We start from the raw sequence: 20,099 nt of genomic DNA on the forward strand, positions 1-20,099 counted from the left end.
AGCAACACACCAAAGGCTCAAACAGTTTCAAGGTAATGTAACCACACTCCAAAACAAAGCTCAAAAATATGTATAGGAATTCAAAAATATCCAGCATCCAACAAGATAAAATTCACAATGTCTAGCATCTAATCTAAATTACCAGGCATACACTGCAACAGGAAAATAAAATCCCTAATGAGGAGAAAAATCAATGGAAATTGATCTAGAATTGATCTAGAATCTACCATGACACACATGGTAGAACTACAGACAAATACATTGAAACATTTATTATAAAAGCATTCTATCTGCTTTAAGAAGATAACTAGAGGCATGAAAAATGTAAACAAAGTTTGATGTCAAACTTCTAGAAATAAAAACTACAATGCGTAAGATGAAAAATACACTGGATAAAAATAATAAAAAATTAGACATTGCAGAAGAAAGGATAAAGAAAGTTGAAGAGAGAGTAGTAGAAACTATCCAAAATGAAACACACAAAGAAAAGAGAATCTAAAAACATAAAAAGAGCTCAGTGAGCCATGAGACAGCTTCAAGAGGCTTAATATAAGTGAAATTGGAATCCCTAGCTGGTAAGTAGGGGGAACAGCGGAAATATTTGAACAATAATGATAAAAAAATTCAAACTGATGACAACTATAAGCCCTCAAATCTAATAAATCCAAGCACAAGAATAGCCATAGAAGTATACCAAATCACATATAATCAAATTGCTCAAGACCAATAATAAAGAGACAATTTTAAAGATGACCAAGAAAAAAGATACAATGCACACAGAGGAACAAAGAGCAAGTGATTATATGTCACTTTAACTTATCGTCTTCAGCCACCTTCGAAGGGAGAAGCTCATTGCAAATAAGGAAACAGAGGCTATGATGGTGCATACGGTGAGTATGACATGGTTTTCTTTCCTTAAATCTATTTGCTCTCACTTTCTTTTTCCCAGTGGTGGAATCCCAGTTTGTCTAGGTCTTTGAGAACAAGTCATTTATCTGTGCAAGTGAGTTGAGTCCTTGGTCTTGCCCTACCTGTGACTAATGAGGTCCAAGGAGGAGTTTTTGCAGAGAGGAAGTTCTGGGAAAGAGTTGCCTCTGATGAGGGGAGGTGTGTGGGGAGAGACTGTCTGCTCCCTGCCTCGCCCCCTTCCTCCTCCAATGGCAGTTTGAATGTGCTCGGAGTTGTAGTATGGGGAAAGAAAACAAGCAAATGTCAAGTACCAACCTATAGCAGTGACATTGGAAAGCCTCCAAACCAGTAAGAAACTGCCCACCTGTGAACCTCTTGTCACATGAGCAAAACCAACTCCCTATCTGCAGAGGCTGCCACTAGTAACACATTCTTATCTTTGGCTCTAAGCGTCCCTAACCAATAGAATCATAAGGTTCAAAAAGGCAAATCAGAGATTTGAACCTTTGCTCTAGGACCCCAGCCTGATGCTCTTCCCTCGATACCTCAGCTAACTCTTTGTTGCAACCTTCCTGTTTTAGGGGGCTCTGGTCTGAGTAAAGCAAACGTATGAAATGTCACCAGTATGAGAAAGCTGAGGCCTGAAATGGGAGGGAAAAGGGAGAAAGTCCCTGCTGAAAATATTTCTCCGTACTTTGAGAAATCAGAATCCTTCCGGCCCATCCAAGCTACCTTCTTTCTCAGTGCAGTTAAACATGCACTTAATTTCTGCATGTAGCACTTCATGGACAAAGTGGATGGGCTATTGACTTCAGGAATAAGGGACTCAGAAGAATGAAAAAACATAGGAGATGTATCCCATCTCCTGTTCACTGGTTGGGAAATGGATGGGACCAGGGACCTGGCAAAGGTTCTCTAGGCCAACTCTTCTTTGCTGACCTTGGCCACTTTCTATAGCTCTTCTTGAAAGGCCACGCAGCACAGTGATAGAGCCAAGACTCTGAGTTCTACGGTAATGAAATCATTGTTTACCTAGTGACCACAGATCTCCTTTGATGGTGAAAACCCGCTGGCAGCTCGAGGACCCGGTTTGAGAGACACTGCTCTCGGCCAATCGAAGATGTACGGGAGTGGAGATCTGGGAGTCTGTTGGGTGGCTCCATTTTCATACGCTGACATAATACATTCTGACATGTCACTTTCTGGCATAAAAACTCTCAGTGGCTTCCCACTGCCAAAAGGACCAAGTCCAAAGTCTCTGGCATGGCAAACAGGCTCCTGTGAAATCTGATAATAGCCTAAATAGCCTACTTTGTTCCCTCAGAGGCATGCAGAGGAGTCCCCATTCCCTGGCCACACACCTGTGATGTGTACTCTGTCATCTCTTGCCTGTGCTACCCCATATGCCAAGAATGTCTCCCTCCCGTCCTGGCCCAGGGCCTTCTTGCCAAGAGGACAATTTAGGGTTTATATCTACCAGCTCAAAGGTCTTACCTCTGTGAACCTTACTCTGATTTCCCGAAGTAGGCTGGTGGCTTCCTCTTTTTGGTTGCCAGTACTTATCTCTATTCCTGCATTTATCACATTGTCACAAGTCTGAAAACTCCTTCAAGGCACAGCCCATGTGTCTTTTGTTAAAGTCTGGATTCCTGTAGTATCTAGTACAGCATCTAGCACTTAGTAGCTGTTTCATAAATGTGTACTGAATGAATGAATGAACACTGACCCACACTATTGCAACCCCAAAGCATATCTAAAAGGCTCTTAGGAAGGCTTGAATACAAACTAAACCAATTTAGAATCCTGAAACAATTTATGCAAATCTAGTTTAATATTGTATTAGCCTGAACTCAATGTTCTGATTTCTCCCTGGCAAATAGGTTCCTCTAAACTGTGATCTAAGTGTTGTACAGGACATAAATTGAGGATGATTTCAAAAAATAAATAACTCTTATGTTTCTGGTTCAGTTTAATCAAAAGACTGCAAACAGAAAGATCTATAATTGCTCATGTGAAAGTTAAGAGTCATTAAGGGGGGAAATAAGGAAATGATACACACAGAGAGAGTTAATGACACAGAGGACATTCCTTTTTCAGGAAGAGACTGTGTTGCCTCTTAAAGTGAACACTGGGCCTAGTATTTAAGGGTTCTAGGCAGGTACACTAGGGGAAGTTTATCAACTATAGCATAAATGCAAATACGTTTTAGCTCTGAGCTCTCCATTGAAAAGAAATTGTCCGAGATAAGAATGTCCTTATATCCTTAGCTTTACTTCCTGAAGTCAGTGCTCCTAGCCTCCGAGCCAGGCCCACCTGTAAGTCTGAGTACCTTCTGTATTCATCCACAGGGCTAAGAAGACTCTCATGAAGGCTTTTCCCGGTGGACATCCTGTTCAACAATCATGGATTGACCACCTAGTCTAGCCTGTCTGGATACAAAGATGTGTAAGACTTGTCTTCTCCATGTTCTTATATTAGTGAGAAAATATATACGAACAAATGTCCATGATGCAATGTGCTCCATGCTGTAATGCCAATTTACATGAAGTATTGAGAGACCACAGATTTCCATTACTCTGCTTGAAGGAAGTCAGGGAGCAGGTGAAGCTGGAATTGCCTCTTAAGAATTAGCAGGCATTCAGCAGGGAGATGCAATGATACTCCTCACCGAGGAAATGACATTGGCATTTGACACAACCACACTCTAAAAACATTTGTGAAATGAGTGAAGATCTATCTATCTATCTATCTATCTATCTATCTATCTATCTATCTATCTATCATCTATCTATCTATCTATCATCTATCTATCTATCTATCATCTATCTATCTAATCTGCCTACCTACCTACCTACCTACCTATCTTATCTAGAAATGTCCATTTTACATTAAACTATTCCTTAAAAAGTGAAGACATACTTTTCCAAGACTGAGGTATGAGAGTTACCTCTTGGTTATTTCTTTTGTGGTTGTCCAGTTCTTAAATTATCTAAGTCTTCTCGCGTCTGTGTTCAGAACTTTGTTTTCTAGTCCATCAGCCCCCTTACTTCAGGTGGGCAGGGAAAGTTCCTGAAGTTCAAATCAGTTCTTTCTGCTACTTGTTCTATTGGCTGGTTGTGGCACAACCCATCTTCTTCCTCTCTGCAGCTAATTCACTGAGATTAAGCACCTAAAGATGATTTCTTGGACTTTGTTGCTAATAGCACTTTAACACTTTAGGATTCTGACCATGCCTTGTTTAGTCAAGGTATATTCATTTACTTTGTTAAATGTTCACCTTAAATCAGGCTGCCTATTCTGCTTCCTTTTCTTCTTAAGTGGAAGATGAATTAAAGGGTAGAATTTCTTACCACCCCCACATAGCCCTAATGCCCAAAGGAGAGCAAGACACACAAGCCTGGGGTTTCAGAGGGTAGGGCCCTCTCTTCACCAATGGATCACATTCGTTTTAAGCATGTGTTGGACCCAAACGGTGAAAACCACCAATGCGCACTTTAGGACAATTTCAGTGGATCCACTGAGGCACAGTAATGACCACGTAGAGTGAGATCCTGGGTCTGCGAGAGGCAGAATGTGACAGAAACCCGGTTCAGATGTTTCCTAAATGTCAGTTTTGCCAGTGATGGGAAGGAATAAAAACGGAATAAAAGGCGAGTACTGCGGAGCTGCTAATTAAAACAATTCAGAGAACATAAATGCTAGAGTAATTTTGGACCCACCATATCAGGCTGGTTTCAATGCAAATGTACGTTCTTCCTTCATTGGGAAGATATAATTAGCTCGACTGCAACAGGGTGGGAGCCTCGTGGCAGCATTTCCTGGTGCTGCCAGCTCCCGGCTGATGGAGCAACAGCTGCCACCTGCCCCTCGTGCCCCGGATGGCACAGAGCCGTGGACCCCACACGGCCGCTCACGAGCCACCGTGAGCAGAAGGCTCGGGCTGCCAGTGAGACTCGTCCTCGCTAAGATAAGGGACGTGTCACCCCTCGATAAAGTTGCCACTAGGCCTAATCGCCTTGCTTCCACACAAGAAAGCCTTGGCTAACACATTCTTCTCCATCACTCTAGTGGAAAGGATGTTTAAAATAGGTGATGAAAAGCCACACCAGCTGCAGAAGCTCATCACCTTGGAGGGTACAGGCTTTTGGAGAAGATTGGAAAAGAATAAGGAAGAAAATGTGCCTGCAAATGGGAAACCCGAACTACAAGGAGAATACGTTTCCCCGCTGCTGTGACTGAGGAGACGAAGAGACACCCTGAGGGGGAGGGGTCCAACGCCAAGCTTGCAGATGCTGCAACGGGTAGCTCAGTACTGTGACAGCGAGGCGTGTTCTGGGCAATGGCCACTGTAAATGCTCTGGAGCTCACCTGCAAACACAGAGCAACAGCTTCTGCTTGTCCCTCTGACAAACTCAACAGGATGGACTCCAGTGATCTGCTTTTGATGTTTTAATAAGCACAAAACATTCTGCAAAGGAGTTCCACAATGATAAATACTTTCATGGAACCAAAAGGTGAACTATCATTCTGAAATTTTAGAGAAGGCAAAATGAAAGTCAATTTCTTTGTTTTCCTAGGCTGCCATCACATTTCCAGGTCTTACATCCCTCACCCCCTTTGCCCAGCTGTAACTGAGGCCAACATAAGGCTGATTCCTTTTCCTCCTCCCCCGTGGGAACGACGAATGACCAAGTGAACACCGCAGACCCTCCAGCGGTGCTGAGCAGTGGCCACGGTGCGGGGCAGGGGGTTGAGTGAACGCGGTACCTGAAGCACATTTCTTAGTGACTGCGGCAATTCCAACAAAATGTAACAAATAAAGGGACTGAGAATCATTCTTCTCACCAAATCAATTCAGAAGGAAGTACTTTAGGAATATGTCATCAAAATGGAGGGTTTTCTTTTTAACAAATGATTAAATATGGTAGATGACAAGTGACTGTGTTTTTATATTGTGTGAACAACCGAGACTAACTCCTTATGTCCAATGTTGCTATTTGGCTAGAATTTTTCTTTTTCAGGTTTTTTGTTTTTTTTTATCCTCACCCGAGGACATTTTTTTGTTCAGATAGAGTGGGAGGGAGAGAGAGGAAGAGAGAGAGAGAGAGAGAGAGAGAGAGAGAGAGAGAGAGAGAGAAACATCGACGTGAAGGGACACATCGAGTGGCTGCCACCCGCACAACCAACCAGGGCCGGGGACTAACTGCAACCGAGGTACGTGCCCTTAGCAGGAACTGAACCCGGGTCTCTCTGGACCACAGGCCGACACTCTAACCGCTGAGCCAAATCGGCCAGGGCTCTTTTTCAAGTTTTTAAAACTTGGGATATAATTTATATACCATAGTATTTACCCTTTTAATGTACACATTTGCTGGCTTTTAGTGTATTTGTAAATATACTAAATAACTGCTATATAATTCTAGAACATTAAAAAAATTTTTTTTTTCCTTATTGATTTACAGAGAGAGGAAGGGAAAGGGAGAGAAAAATAGAAACATCAATGAGAGAAAACACCAATTGGTTCCCTCCTGCATGCCCCCCACTGGGGATTGGGCCCACAACCTGGGCATGTGCCCTGACCAGGAATCGAACTGGCGACCTCTTGGTGCATGGGTCGACGCTCAACCACTGAGCCACACCGGCTAGGCCTAGAACATTTTTTATCACCCCAAAAAGGAACTCCATATCCAGTAGCCGGCATTCCTCATTCTCCATTGCTCCATCCCCTGGCAACAACCTATCTGCTCTCTCTGCATTTGGCTATTCTGCGCATTTCATATCAACAAAATCATATAACATGTGATAGTCTGTGCCCAGCTTCTTCCCATGTTTCCAAGGTTCATCCACGTTACAGTATGAATCAGCACTTCATTCCTTCTAACTGATAAACAATATTTCATTGTAAAAACTATGAATTTCTGTTTATCTATTCATCAGTTGATGGACACTTAAATTGTTTCCACTTTATAGCTATTATGAATAATGCTGCTATTTCATCTGTATACAAGTTTTTGTCTGAACACATGGGTTCACTTCTCTTGGGCATATACCTGGGTGTGGAATTGCTGGGTTATATGGCGGCTCTTTGTTGAACATGCAAAGGAACTGCCAGCCCGTTTCAAAGCAGCTGCACCACATTATAATCCCACCAGCAGTTTATGAGGGTTCCAACTTTTCCACTTTCCCATTAACACTGGTTTTTGTTTGTCTTTTGATCACAGTCATCCCAGTGGGTATAAAGTGGTATCTAATTGTGGTTTTGATTTACATTTCCCTAATGACTAATGATATTGAGCATTGATTCATGTGCTTATTGGCCATTTGTTTATTTTCTCTGGAGACATCTCTGCTTCAGTCCTTTGCCAATTTTTTAATTGGGTAGATAATCGATTTGGATCATGATATGGTTGAAGACACTGGGCACCTATTTTGTGCCAGGCACTCTGAGAACTCGGTTAACATACTGCTAAAGAGAAAGCGGTTGCTTGGGCCGCATGCTTCTCCCTTAGATGTTCATCAATATCAGCAAAACTTTCCCTTAGGGAAGCACCAGACTGAAAGATTCTCCCTTGAAAATAAGTTATAAAGGGACATGCAAAGTCAAGGAGAGGCATTTTCTCCACCAGTCCTGGCTTATTATGCAAGTTAGTCGAGTTAGATATGTTATCCTCTTAGGCTATAAACATACGGCACATTTATTTCTTTCCCTTCCTACTCTCTTTTTCTCCCCTTGAAATTCCAGCAAAACAAGACAATCGAATTGAGGGTTTGAGGCGGTAGAACACCACACAAACCTGCACTTTCAATATCCTGACTTCAAGCTTCCCCAAGTCCTAAGATCTCAGTTAACAAGTCTAACATGCCAAATGGGCCAATGCTTGGTCGTCGGTGGATCTGAATGACTGTCTATAACTCCGCCCCTTCGCGCTTCTGGTGGTGGAACCCAGGTGGGCCGGGTGAGACGCTGCAGAAGCAGGCAGGATGGAATTCCTACATCTCACCAAGATGGCCAGCAGCCGATCCACTTCCAACCAAGACAGTTCTGCGTGGGAACTTCCAAGGTCTGGGGTACTGTTTTTTACTATTATCTTAGGTCAAACCTCAAACAGTCTCTAGACGCAATTTCACAGAATCAAGGGCAAACCTTAAAGTCAGTCCTTTAACCTCATGCTCTCCAGGAATTTCCCAAGCCCTCCGGTTTCCCTAGCGAAACCCTCAGGCCAAGGACTGTCCTCACGGAGACACCGCACACCGCTCTGGAAAGCCGTGCAAAGAGCAGGACCGGTGCTGTGGCCTGGACTGTGCTCTCCCCAAATGCATGTGTTGAAGCCTTAACCCCCGGAACCTCAGAACATGGCTGTCTTTGGAGAGAGGGCCTTAGGGAAGGGATGGCGTGAAAGCGAGGCCGTTGGGGCAGGCCCCAGTTTGGTCTGACTGGTGTTCGCCGAAGAGGAGGACATTTAGACACGGACAGACCGCAGGGTGGTGTACGCACAGAAAAAACCATGTGAGGGCACAGAGGGGAGCCATTGCCTGCCAACCACGGAGAGAAACCTTGGAAGAAACCAACCCTGCAGTCACCTTCAGCTTAGACTTTGAGAAGATCAACTTTGGCTGTTTACGCCACTTAGTCCATGGCATGTTGTTACGGCAGCCCCAGCATACTGCTGCAGCCAGGGCTCCCGGGGAAACAGGACCTGGGGTCTCCTGGCGCGCGCACTCACCCTGTAGTAGTCAGTGCTGTACACGTCCCGGGACATGCCAAAGTCCCCGATTTTCACCAGGAGGTTCTCGCCGACCAGGCAGTTCCGGGTGGCCAGGTCTCGGTGCACGAAGTGCTGGGACGCCAGGTAGACCATGCCCGCTGCGATTTGCTGGGCGATGTGCAGCATCTGCGACTGCGTCAGCTCCGTTGGCGGGTTGCCTTCGGCCATCAGCCCGGCGTCAGGTCCATGTGCCCTGCAGAGGGCACAGAAGGAGCTGCTGGAACTGGAGCTCCTTGCCTGGAGGGAGCCTTCCCCCCCATCAACTGCTAGTGCTCGAAGATGCTGCCTGACTGTGCATAAAGAGCAGGGGAAGATGCTTCAGCCATGGTTATCCTTCAAAATCCCCCAGATTTCAATTCCCAGAGTCTAGAATTCCCAGGACCAGGTGGGCCTGAATGGTGCCTCCCACCCCCAACATACAGACAGGTTCCTGTTTCAGGGGGTTCAGAAATATGCTGGGGTCGAGCACAGGCCAGAGCTCTTCACCCTGAAAAGCAGAAGGTGGCTGAAGCAAAACAAACAAGAAACCAACAACAAAGCAAAATAAGGACGGAGAGCTTGGCTCTTCTGGAGCAATAGGTCATGGAGCCCACACCCTCCAGCCCTCCCAGCCACATGCTGTGGCCGAGCAGCCCCCACCAGACTGATCTCTCCAGAGTGCCCCGCCAGGGCCAGAGCACCTCCGGTCTCCCTGATTCCACCTGCTCTACAGCTGGGCATGCTTTCCGAGCTGCCCACATCTTTTGCAAGCCCAATTTAGCCAATCCCAGGGCATCCTCAGCCTGGACACTTCCCGGGAACAAAACCATCTCCTTGTGCCCCTCTCTCCCCCCTACTTCCAGCTCAGCACAAACACTGGCCACCCATGGGAGAGCTCCTTGGAATCACAACACATTCATTCTTTTATTGGGCAAGTTTTATTCTTTACACTTTTGGGGGAAGAGGGAAGACTCTGATGTTTTATATCTTCTCTTTCTCCTATCTTACACACCAGCCTTTTCCCAGCCGTGGAATGATTGAAGGCAGCGATTTTCAACCTTTTTCATCTCATGGCACACATAAACTAATTACTGAAAGTCTGCGGTACACCACAAAATCTGTTTTTTGCCAATCTTACAAAAAAATAGGTATAATTTTGACTCATTCACACTGGACGACTCTTGTTGTGTTGCCTATTGTCATTTTCTTATTTGACAATCTAAGGGAAGAGAAGTCTATGCTTTTGACTAAGTAGTCAGGTGTTACATGTTTTAGAAATTCTTGCACACACCAGTGTGCCTGCCACGGCATCTGTTTAAGGCATTGTGACACTGATAGGTGTCTCAGGGAGGGGAGGGTCCCAGTGTTAGGATACACAACCAGTACCTTGCAGTCCCCACCCTGGAACCCCGCTCAGAGGGCCAAGGTTGGTGTCACTGGCCCTGGCGGCCTGAGGGGGCGCTGCAGGGCAAGAAGTAAAAGCATGGTCAAAGGACTTCTCTCTCCCTAAGTCAGTGCCAATGACATCTCTTTCCAGATAGTTTGGAACTAATATAGAAGATTTAAAATGAATTTAAAGTGAATACACCTGCAGGGTTCCAGAGCTGTATGAGCATTTGGAAATGAGAGAGCCAGGTTATCCAAGAAGTCCAATCTGGTGTTGCTGCTCCCCTCGCCTGCCAACACCACCTCAGATGGGATGAGTTGTCTCAGGTATAGGCTCTTACCCCAACTCCATCATGGTTCCAGCCCTTTCCTTGATTTCCAAAATATGCTGTCATCTGGTCTTTCATTCTTGTGTTCTCAGAGAACAAGCGCTGGACAAGGAGGTAGGGAGTTTCCATGCCTCTCAGGTGTCCAGCATGGTGCTCTGAGGAAGACTTTTAATTTTCCCACGTGTGTGATTTCTCCATTAGTCAGAACTACAAAAAGTTATTATACCATGTGATCACTTAGGTCCCCTCCATCTCTAAATATCTGGTTGAACCATTCCTAGGGAGAAGCCTGCTGTTTTGGCACAAGGCAGATCCTAACACATGTATTTCACCTCCACTCAAACCACAGCCCCCAACCTCCTGTCACACTGAGGAGCAATACGCAAAACTGCCCTGGGATTTCTTCAGCTCAAAATCTCTCACTGGAGCCAAAAGTCTCACAGTGCAGTGGGTGTGGCTCTGGACATCAGAACTGAATTGGAATCCTGTCATAAAACACCAGCTGTGGCCTCAGGTGAGCTACACGAACTCTCTGGACCTGCTTCCTCGTTCTGTAAAGTGGAGATACTGCACTTCTCTAGGTGCACTGAGGTGAGGAGCAACTGAAACTCTGCTCTAAATTATGGTGCTTTGTGGCCTTTCATCAGAAGGCCAGAGAGACTTTTACCCCTCCCCTTTTATGTTCTTGTAGTCACAAATTATTCCTCTTCATGCTGAAGCCCTTCTCGCTTCACGAAAGGTTACTGGAGCCCAACCATTCCCAGCACTGAGGCAGGGGGGAGTGAGAATGTTTCCACTCATCACAGAAGACAAAGCTCTTATACCAGGACCCGATAAATTTAATAATTTTTCATGCAGTTCATTTCCAAATTGCAGTGCGGTGGCTGTTGTCTCCTCCTCCTCCTCCTCCTCCTTCTCCTTTTCCTCCTCTTCCTCCTCCTCCTTCTCGTTCTTCTTCTCCTCTTCCTCTTCTTCCTCTTCCTCCTCCTCCTCCTTCTTCTCCTCTTCCTCCTCCTCTTCCTCCTCCTCCTTCTTCTCCTCTTCCTCCTCTTCCTCCTTCTCCTCCTTCTTTTCCTCTTCCTCCTCTTCCTCTTCCTCCTCCTCCTTCTCCTTCTTCTTCTTCTCCTCTTCCTCCTCCTCTTTCTCCTTCTTCTTCTCCTTCTTCTTCTCCTCTTCCTCCTCCTCCTCCTCCTCCTTCTCCTTCTTCTTCTTCTCCTCTTCCTCCTCTTCCTCCTCCTCCTCCTTCTCCTTCTTCTTCTTCTTCTCCTCTTCCTCCTCTTCCTCCTCCTCCTTCTCCTTCTTCTTCTTCTCCTCTTCCTTCACCTCCTCCTCCTTCTCCTCCTCCTCCTCCTCCTCCTCCTCCTCCTCCTCCTCCTTCTTCTTCTTCTTCTTCTTCTTCTTCTTCTTCTTCTTCTTCTCTTCCTCCTCCTCCTCCTCCTCCTCTTTCTCCTTTTCTTTTTAAATGTTTTTACTTCCTTTAACCTTTATGTAAAGAGTAAAGGGAGTCAAATATATGGTGACAGAAGAAGGTTTGACTTTGGGTAATGAACACACAATAGATATATTATCAAATTGTGCACTTGAAATTTATATAACTTTATTAACCAATGTCACCCCAATAAATTTAATAATTATTTTTAAAAAGCCAGAGATAAAAGGCTTTGCAAACAGATCCTCTTTAACAAACAAGTAGAGAGGTGCCGTGACAACACAGCTGACCCTCTGGGCCTGTGTCTGTGCCGGGCCGGCAGCAGCGTTCCTACGGATTCCGCAGGGCCGGCCCTTCTCGCTTCACCAGAGGTGACTGAAGCCCAACCATTCCCAGCACTGAGGGCCGGGGGAAGTGAGAATGTTTCCACTCATCACTGGAGACAAAGCTCTTATACCAGGACCTAGGGGAGCACATACACCATAAGAAGCCTGGAAATACCCAGAAAATCTAGGCCAGGATGAAATCGTCACAGATTTAGTGCGAAGAATGAAGTAAGTTGTTGATTTGCCACAGCCTAGGCTCCTCTAAGAACCTGTCTGTTGCAAAGATTCTGCAGAAAAGCAAAAAGTAGAGGCCAGTGCAAAAGGCTACCTCTGCTCAGAAGCCCAGCCCCCAGCCTCACACTCAGAAGGCACCAGGAAGCTGGCAGCCCTCCAAAGCCTTCTGCGCCCTACACTGCCATGTGCGGCGTGGGGCGGCGCCTGCTTGCCCCTGGGTGTCTGAACAGGCTCCTCTAGTGGGAGAAGCCTCTGGATACTCTTCTTGAGCAGAAAGTCCTGCTATAAATAGAGGGCAGGTGAGTCTCCTAAACACGTTCTTAAGAAGAATATAAATAAAGTTAGTAGAACAGCCCTCTGTTTCACTCCCCAGGTTACCCTGCAGCTCTTGGAAATGAAAACACATCTCATCTCTTCCAGGAGAGCATGGTTTAAGAAGGACACGAGCACGCTCAGCCCCCCGGCATGGCGAGCAGGAAGGTTCAGCGGGCTCCTGGCCAGGGGGGCTGCTCACCCTTCCCTGGCTTGCACTGTCTCCGTGGGCTCCGGTCGGCGCTCAGCCGCGTTGTGCTGGCTCTGGAACTTCACAGGACACTCCATCCCTTCTGATTCTTCAGCAGCACCGCACGGAAGGACAGCAGCGGTGAGACACTGGGTTTTGCCGCCGGAGGCTGGGGATTTGAATCCCAGCCCTGTCACTCACTAGCTGTGTGACTTCGTTTCTTCAACCATAAAATGAGAATGATGGTAACAATGGTTTATAAAGTTAATGCAAGTTACCACACTTAACATGCTTAGTAAGGCTCCATAAATATTCATTCTTATTACTTGAAAACGCCTTGTTTATCTTCTCTGCATTGGAAGTGAATTCCGGAGAGATTCTGAGAGGAGACACTCCAGGCTCCTGAAGAGCAAGGTTTGTGTTTTACTCCTCATTCCAGCCAGCACAGCACAGGGCCTGACCACGTCGCGGCTGATGGATGCCCTCTGGCTGAATGAAGAGGCCGGGAAGGTAACTGTAGGCATCTGTCTTCACAGGGCAGGGCCAGTGACACTTGGGAAAACATTCATGGCCATTTAAGGGCTCAGTTCCCTTCCAGAAAGAGAGGAGAGACTGTTCACAGCGCGGTATTGCCCCCAAGAACCTGATTCCTGGCATGGAAAACCTCTTGTTCCCAGAGTCCAGCAGGTTCTGAAATGGAGCAGAGGATTCCAATAGTTCCGTACCCTGTGCAAGATGCCAAGGAAGAACCAGGTGCCTGCTCCTCCTGGAAGGCAGGGAGGAGAGCTAGGCAGAGGTTGATGGAGCTGAAAATGAAAGAACACACACACACACACACACAGGTGTGAGCTTACACTCACATGCGCAGTCTGAGCTCACAGAAGCGTTTAATTGCATCCAGGTGAGTACATGTGGCCTTATTATGCTACAGTTTTTGGAAAACATCATTTTTAATTAAAGAAGTAGGCTAGAGCATGGGAAAAAGGAGAAAATATTCCTCCTATGAGCAGCTGGACCTCAACCAAATTCAGTCCCCTTTCTCCTTTCCCATTAAGTCTGACAAGACGATGTGCAGAAGCTGCCGTCATCCACTCTTCTATCACCTACAAGAAAAACTTCACCGCCATTGGATAATGCATGCTTAGGGTGACTGTCTCTGAGCACCATGAACTGGCCCCATGGTCCTAATCCCACCTGGCATTCTGTCACCCACCCAGTCAGAGGCAGAGCAGAGAAAGGGGACCCATCTCAGCAAAGGAGAACTAAGTTACAAGTATGTTCATGAGGCTAGAAATGATGCAAGTGGCCAGACAGCCATCCGATGACATTTGCAAACACAGCAGCAGGCTCTCCCCCTCCCCCCGACACACACACACTGCTCCCTCAGCAATCACCTTAGCGCTTAGGCTGCACAGTTTCTGAAACTTACAGTGGCTGCGTGAAGCCACTGGTACTGACTTCGGTGGGACGCCCTCTTCAGCGCCCACAGAAGCCAGAGGAAAACAGGTGTAGGTGGCGCCATAACACGGAAGGCATAATATACATCCCAGGGTTACCACCCACCAAGATGGTCCTGACACCAGTCCTTCATGTGGATATTGTCAAACCCCTTCTACACCTAAAGAAACCCATCCAGCAAGGACAGGAGCCAAGTGGTCACCTGCCCCTGACATCGTTCCTCCTAAATGACACCGTCTACCAAGACATCACAGGCTGCACACTCGCTAACCTTTCAAAGCTGAGGGGCAGCTCTCTTGGAAAGAAAACAGCTTGTTGGGGTCAGACAGGGCTCCAGAGCCTCTGCCCCAGGTTGTCTGAACATGAGGCTGCCCACCTGCAGCCACCTCCTGCCTGCCCTTCCCGGCCTACCTGAGGAACTTGTTGAGGTCCCCGTGCTTCATGTACTCGAAGACCATGATGAGCGGGTCGCCCTCCACGCAGACGCCGTAGAACTTGACTATGTGCTCGTGCTGGAGGTTGGTCAGCAGCTCGGCCTCGCGGTGGAAGTCCTTGCGAGCGTTGTCGCTGGCGTCCTTCAGCGTCTGGGGAGAGGGGCAGAAGGAGAAAGCCAGCCTGTCTTAAACGGAGGACATCAAAGGGAGGGCTGCCTGGAGGAGCGATGACGTCAGTGGGCCCTGAGCTCCCTGGGTGGGAAGGAAGGTCACCTCGTTTGTGACATGGAAGATGGGAACATGGCCTCCTTGCTGGGGAAATGTCTGCAGTAATGACCGGGAAAGCCCCGCGCGGGCCTGCAGAGCCTGACCGTTCGCAAAGCATCTGCCCCGTCCCCTCACCAAGTCCTGGGCGTGAGCATGCGGTCTTCACCCTCTTAACGCTGGTCTGGGCTCAACTATTGCCACGGATTTCACCCCCATTCTGGTGGGTGTTGCATTTATAGGACGCTGTGTGCACCTCACCTCTGCTCTGCCACCTTTTTAAAAGTTTATGTCATGAAACTATTCAGTGGGGGAAAGAGCATCATAAGCTCTCTGGTACCCGCCTTCCCACTTTGACACTGACCGTTTTGCCGGTTTTATCAGGTGACACTTTAAAAAGCCTCTCCCTCCGGTGCCCACATACTGCTGGCTCCGGAAATGCCCCGGTTAGTCACGCTGCCAAGATGAAGACGTCAGCCAGGCTCCGGGGGCTTGTTCTCGGCTCAGACTACTCTGACGCCGCGGTGTCATAGCCGGACAAAGCTGGCCTTTGTTGATGCCACACAGGTGCTGAGCTCTTTCCCGTGCCAGTCACTGAGCCAGAGCTGTGGTGGCATCAGGAAGATGTGGACCCAAATCCTGGCCCCAGGTGCTCATGCGCATTTAAATAGGGAGCTAAGTCACATATGTAATGAACGGCAAGTCAAGCTTAAAACACGCTGTCCTACACGAACCGGCTCCCTTGCATCTCTGTCCAGCCCGCGCTCTTCTTGACATGCCTCTCCTGAAATACCTGGAGCCCCCTCACTGACACTGGGCCGCACCTCGCTGTCCTCCGCCTCTAACGCTGACTAGGGCATGGCGCTGGTGTCAGAGACTGCATAATGCCTCCCTAAAGATGTCCACGACTCAGTCCCTGACATGCAAATGCGTTACCTTACGTGGGGAGATTCTCCTGGAGTTTCAGGTGGGCCCAAGGCCGCCACAAACAAGGGTGCTTATCAGAGAGGGGCAGGGGGTCAAGGAGAGAAGATGTGAGGATAGGAGCAGAGGTGAGAGAAGAGAGAAGATGCTCTGTTGCTGGCTTTGAAGAGGAAAAAGAGGCCAGGAGCCAAAACATGCGGGCAGCCTCTGAACGCTGGAAAGGACAAGGAAACGAATTCTACCCTAGAACCTCCAGAAGGGGCTGGCCTTAGTGACTTCTTGACTTTCGATGTCTGACCGCTGGAATTATAAGAGAAAGACTCTGTGTTGTTCTAAGCCACTGAGTGTGTAGTAATTTCTTAGAGCATCCATAGGAAACTAGCAGCCCAGGTTAACACCGAGCAGTCCTCTGCGTCGGGGCTCAGGCATCGCTTTCCGAGAAGTCACCCTGACACTCTCATTCATTTCTGCCCCATGCCCTGCTACAACCCGCCCCCACGCCGGGTTGGATGAGCCCCTTAGGTACACGTCCTACTTAACTGCTGTCATATCACTGGCCACAGTACATTCTAATTGCATGTTTACTTGCTGGTCTCTGGAACACACGGTGAATTCCTGACCTGGGGACGGTGCCCTCCATCTCTGCGTTGCCAGAATGGGCCCAGCGCCAGGCAAGGGCAGGTACTCAGCAGAGGTGTGTAGAGTAAATAATACAGGCCGCAAGAAGCGAACACCAGGAGCAGGAGGGGACTTCGAAAAAGGAGTTGGTGCCTCGACTGAGGGACAGAGAGAAGGGAAGCCCAGAGGGCCCCTCTTGGTAGAGGTGGCATGTGAGTGTGTGAACCTTTTTCCCAGGGAGACTGCAATCCGTCACTGTCAAAGCCAGATGGCAAATGTGAACACCCACACTCATTTAAATCGGAGCAGAACGAAAGCATGGTCATCCCTCTGACCTGGACCGAGTGTGAGACTAGAGACTACATCCTGTGTCACGGAGCACTGCCAGAGGCCCGGTGGTCACTTCGTGGCTCCCTGCCTTGACTCCTCTCCCTGTGGGGAAATTCCTGACTTGGACAACTTATAGACCTTGGGATGTGCCACAGGTCAAGTTCCTGTGGAGAAGACAGAGATGAGCAGACGGGACATTTACTAGGGCGTGCTCTTGGGATTAACACTTGTCGGAAGAACTGGCCAGAGGGTGATGGGAGCTACGATGTAGACTCAGCAGAGCCTTATCTGGCCCTGCAGGATGACCCTCAGAGCCGTCCTGAGTTGGGCCAGCAGGGCTGAGCCATTATGACCCCTTAGCAATCAGTCATCAGATGGGGCACCCTAGGAGGGAGTGTGACCCCGAGAGTATTCGCTGAGCCTCACAGGAAGCTGGCAGCTGAGGACTGTCGAGCAGGGGAGCAAAGCCAGGTGGTTCATCATTAAGTCACGGGATGAGTTGGCAACACACAGTTTCCCTCTCCTGGGGCTGCTCCCCTCACGGGAGGGCACCCACGCAGAGGCAGGGCCTGCCTCACCGCAGCCACACGGAGACATGGAGATGGCAGAGGTGCCAACAAGACCGCGGAGCCTTTCCTGCTGCCCTCCTCACGGAGTCCAGCGTTCTCGCTAACTTCCTCGGCGGGGTCTGAAGCTGGCTCCCCAGCGGTGACCTGGCGCCCGGAGACAAATCACCAGACTAGTTTTCATTAGGCCCGAGGCAGTTACTTATTATGCCAAATTCTGGAGACACCATTAGAAAAAGGGTCTGGTGATGGGCTTCCCCTATGCCCGCTTCAGTGAGGCTTTCTGAGGGTGTGCCTTCAAAGCACCACCATTCTGCTTTGAAAAGTGAGAAGATTTGGGCCAGCGAGTGCTCACAGAGGCCATCAGACTGTGATCAGTCTGTTTCCATGGCAACGACACACTGTTTCATTTAATATCAAAATGAACAGTGGCCAAGAACCTGGAGTCTGGGGAGCTGCTCCCTTGAAGCTTCAGAGACTGGTCTTATGCCATCTAAACGCAAATCCGTTCATCCCTGTGGCACAGGGAAGGTGAGTGCTTGGCTGGATGACTTGTTTAGGTTGGTTTTATCCATGACATGCTTCTAGCTGTTCATCTCTTCTAACCTATGCACTGTTTGGTTTTGCTGGACTTCTATGTAAAAAAATAGCAGATGAAGCAGCGAGACGAACATGAAGGAGATGGACGTCGTCCTCAGCGGGGTCTTTCCCCCGGGGTCCATGGAGCAAAACGCACACATCCCAACATTTCTTACATTCCGACCTGCATTATGGATTTGGAGATATGTCTGTCTCTACCACTTCCTTTGACAGCAGAAGTGTACTGTGTTCACCTGCTTAGCTCTGACTGCTTAGCCCAGCATCGGGAAACGAAAGATCCCCTGACCCATGACATCTGTGCAAACCAGAGATAAAAGAGCCCTGGAAAGGAACAAAAAGCAAAGGTTCATCTGGAAAGAACCCGGGCCTAAGTAAGAAACAGAAATTAAGAAAGTGTCCAGAAAAGCAAGCAGATAGGAGAGTGCATCATGGACGGGGCCTTTCTCCATGAACTTTGCCCTTGAGAGCTGGCCCCAGATGTCTATGTTCCCTCCCAGTCAAAAGGCAATGCTTCCCAATGGCGGTGCTCAAACCAAAGGGGTTCTAGCTTTAAAAACCAAAAGCTCCAGTTCAAATCCTGGCTCTGCTCTGGGCCTCTCTGAACTCTGGGTTTCTCTTCTGAAGAGTGAGGGTAACAATATCATCTACTTCCCAAGGTCATGGGTCGGACTGGGTGAGACAGTGAGGGCTGGTATGCCTTCCAGGGTCCCTGTAGAAAGTAAAATTTCCACGATTTGAATTTGAAAACACAACCAGGTGTCTGCATTCAGTTGCTTACACGAGGACTCAGGAAGGACAAAAGGTGCATGGATAAGGCCTGGGGCCAGCCCAAAGCACAAGAGCAGCGGCTCCTGACACAGCCCTGCGTCCCCCCTAAAGCCCTTGAACCCTGTAGTGTTTCCTGAGAGAACCAGTCTCTTTATTCAGAGGCTGCTCTGCCTGAGTCACTGAGAGCTTATTTGTAAGGCCTTGTGTCTTTAACAGTGAGTTGGACAAGGTGACAGGACCCATTTAGATCTTCATCACAAAGCATGAACAAATACTGCATGTCATCTTTCTTCTCAAGTTTTAGCTTTGTAGTGTTGATTCGAATGCTGAAGTGTGTGTGTGTGTGTGTGTGTGTGTGTGTGTGTGTGTGTGAAAGAGAGAGATAGAGAGAGACAGAGAGAGGGAGAATGTCACACAGCGTGGTAGGGGGTAGACTGGAAAGAAGACAGAATTTCCCTTGGGGTGGGGCAGGAAGGCAACAAACTGACAGAGTTGACAAGGATCTAATATGTCCATTTCCCCAAAGCAAACCACTATCAGACGTTGCTTTTACTTCAATTTCAGAAGCTGTGCTTCAGTAACATTTTTAGATTTAAGAGAGATTTCACTATTCATGGGGCAAATGCGTCTCACAAACCTGGCCTCCTCCTATGTGCCTATCCAGTTCTGCAAATTGGATCCTTTCTCTAAATTATGATTCAATTCTATTTTAGGAGATTCAGAAAATATGGCGGCAACGAGTTGGGCAAAACCATCGTCTGAATTTGGCACTTTAAGGGCAGAATTTTTCTAAGGGCGGAACCGCAGCCAGACAGCAATCAGAAGTTGGAAAAATCCTGCTATCAACCCTATTTATAAAACTCATCTCTGTTTTAGTACCATGGCTGATTGTCACTTGACTCAGTTAAGGGCGGCATGGCTGGTTCTTAGAGTCCTTGGCAATGGACATGAGGTGGCTGCCTCCCTCCCTGACAGTCCCTTCACTTAAACTTCATTTTGACAGGCATGTTTGCCCCATCACTGATCACTGCTGTTTCCTTACTCCTCGTGTCTGCTTTGTAACTTGATTTCTTTGTATTCCTCGAGACTTTCCTGACACTCCAAAGCTGCCATCTCGAAGACATTCTCAGGAGCGAGGTCTCCTCCAGAGCTGCGGTGAGTTACTTCTGGGAGTACACATTGATTCAGAGGTGGGGGAATGGAGTAGCATGATACAAACTTCAGCACAGAACTGAGAAGTTACTGAAGGAACATTAACATTCATTTGAAATGCGTCA

General features: G+C 47.8%; 1 protein-coding gene across 1 annotated transcript in view; it reads right to left on the bottom strand.

The window, feature by feature from the left end:
- The window catches only part of NTRK2 (neurotrophic receptor tyrosine kinase 2), a 334,115-nt gene that overhangs the window by 51,830 nt on the left and 262,186 nt on the right, over positions 1 to 20,099 (bottom strand). The window contains exons 17-18 of the mRNA XM_036261082.1: positions 14,730 to 14,902; positions 8,634 to 8,868 (exon numbers count right to left, since the gene is read on the bottom strand). Of these exons, the coding sequence (XP_036116975.1) occupies positions 8,634 to 8,868; positions 14,730 to 14,902 (408 nt within the window). The remainder of the gene's footprint in view (positions 1 to 8,633; positions 8,869 to 14,729; positions 14,903 to 20,099) is intronic.

The sequence above is a fragment of the Molossus molossus genome, unplaced genomic scaffold (assembly GCF_014108415.1).
Source record: "Molossus molossus isolate mMolMol1 unplaced genomic scaffold, mMolMol1.p scaffold_m16_p_14, whole genome shotgun sequence".
In the NCBI taxonomy this organism is placed as follows: domain Eukaryota; kingdom Metazoa; phylum Chordata; class Mammalia; order Chiroptera; family Molossidae; genus Molossus; species Molossus molossus.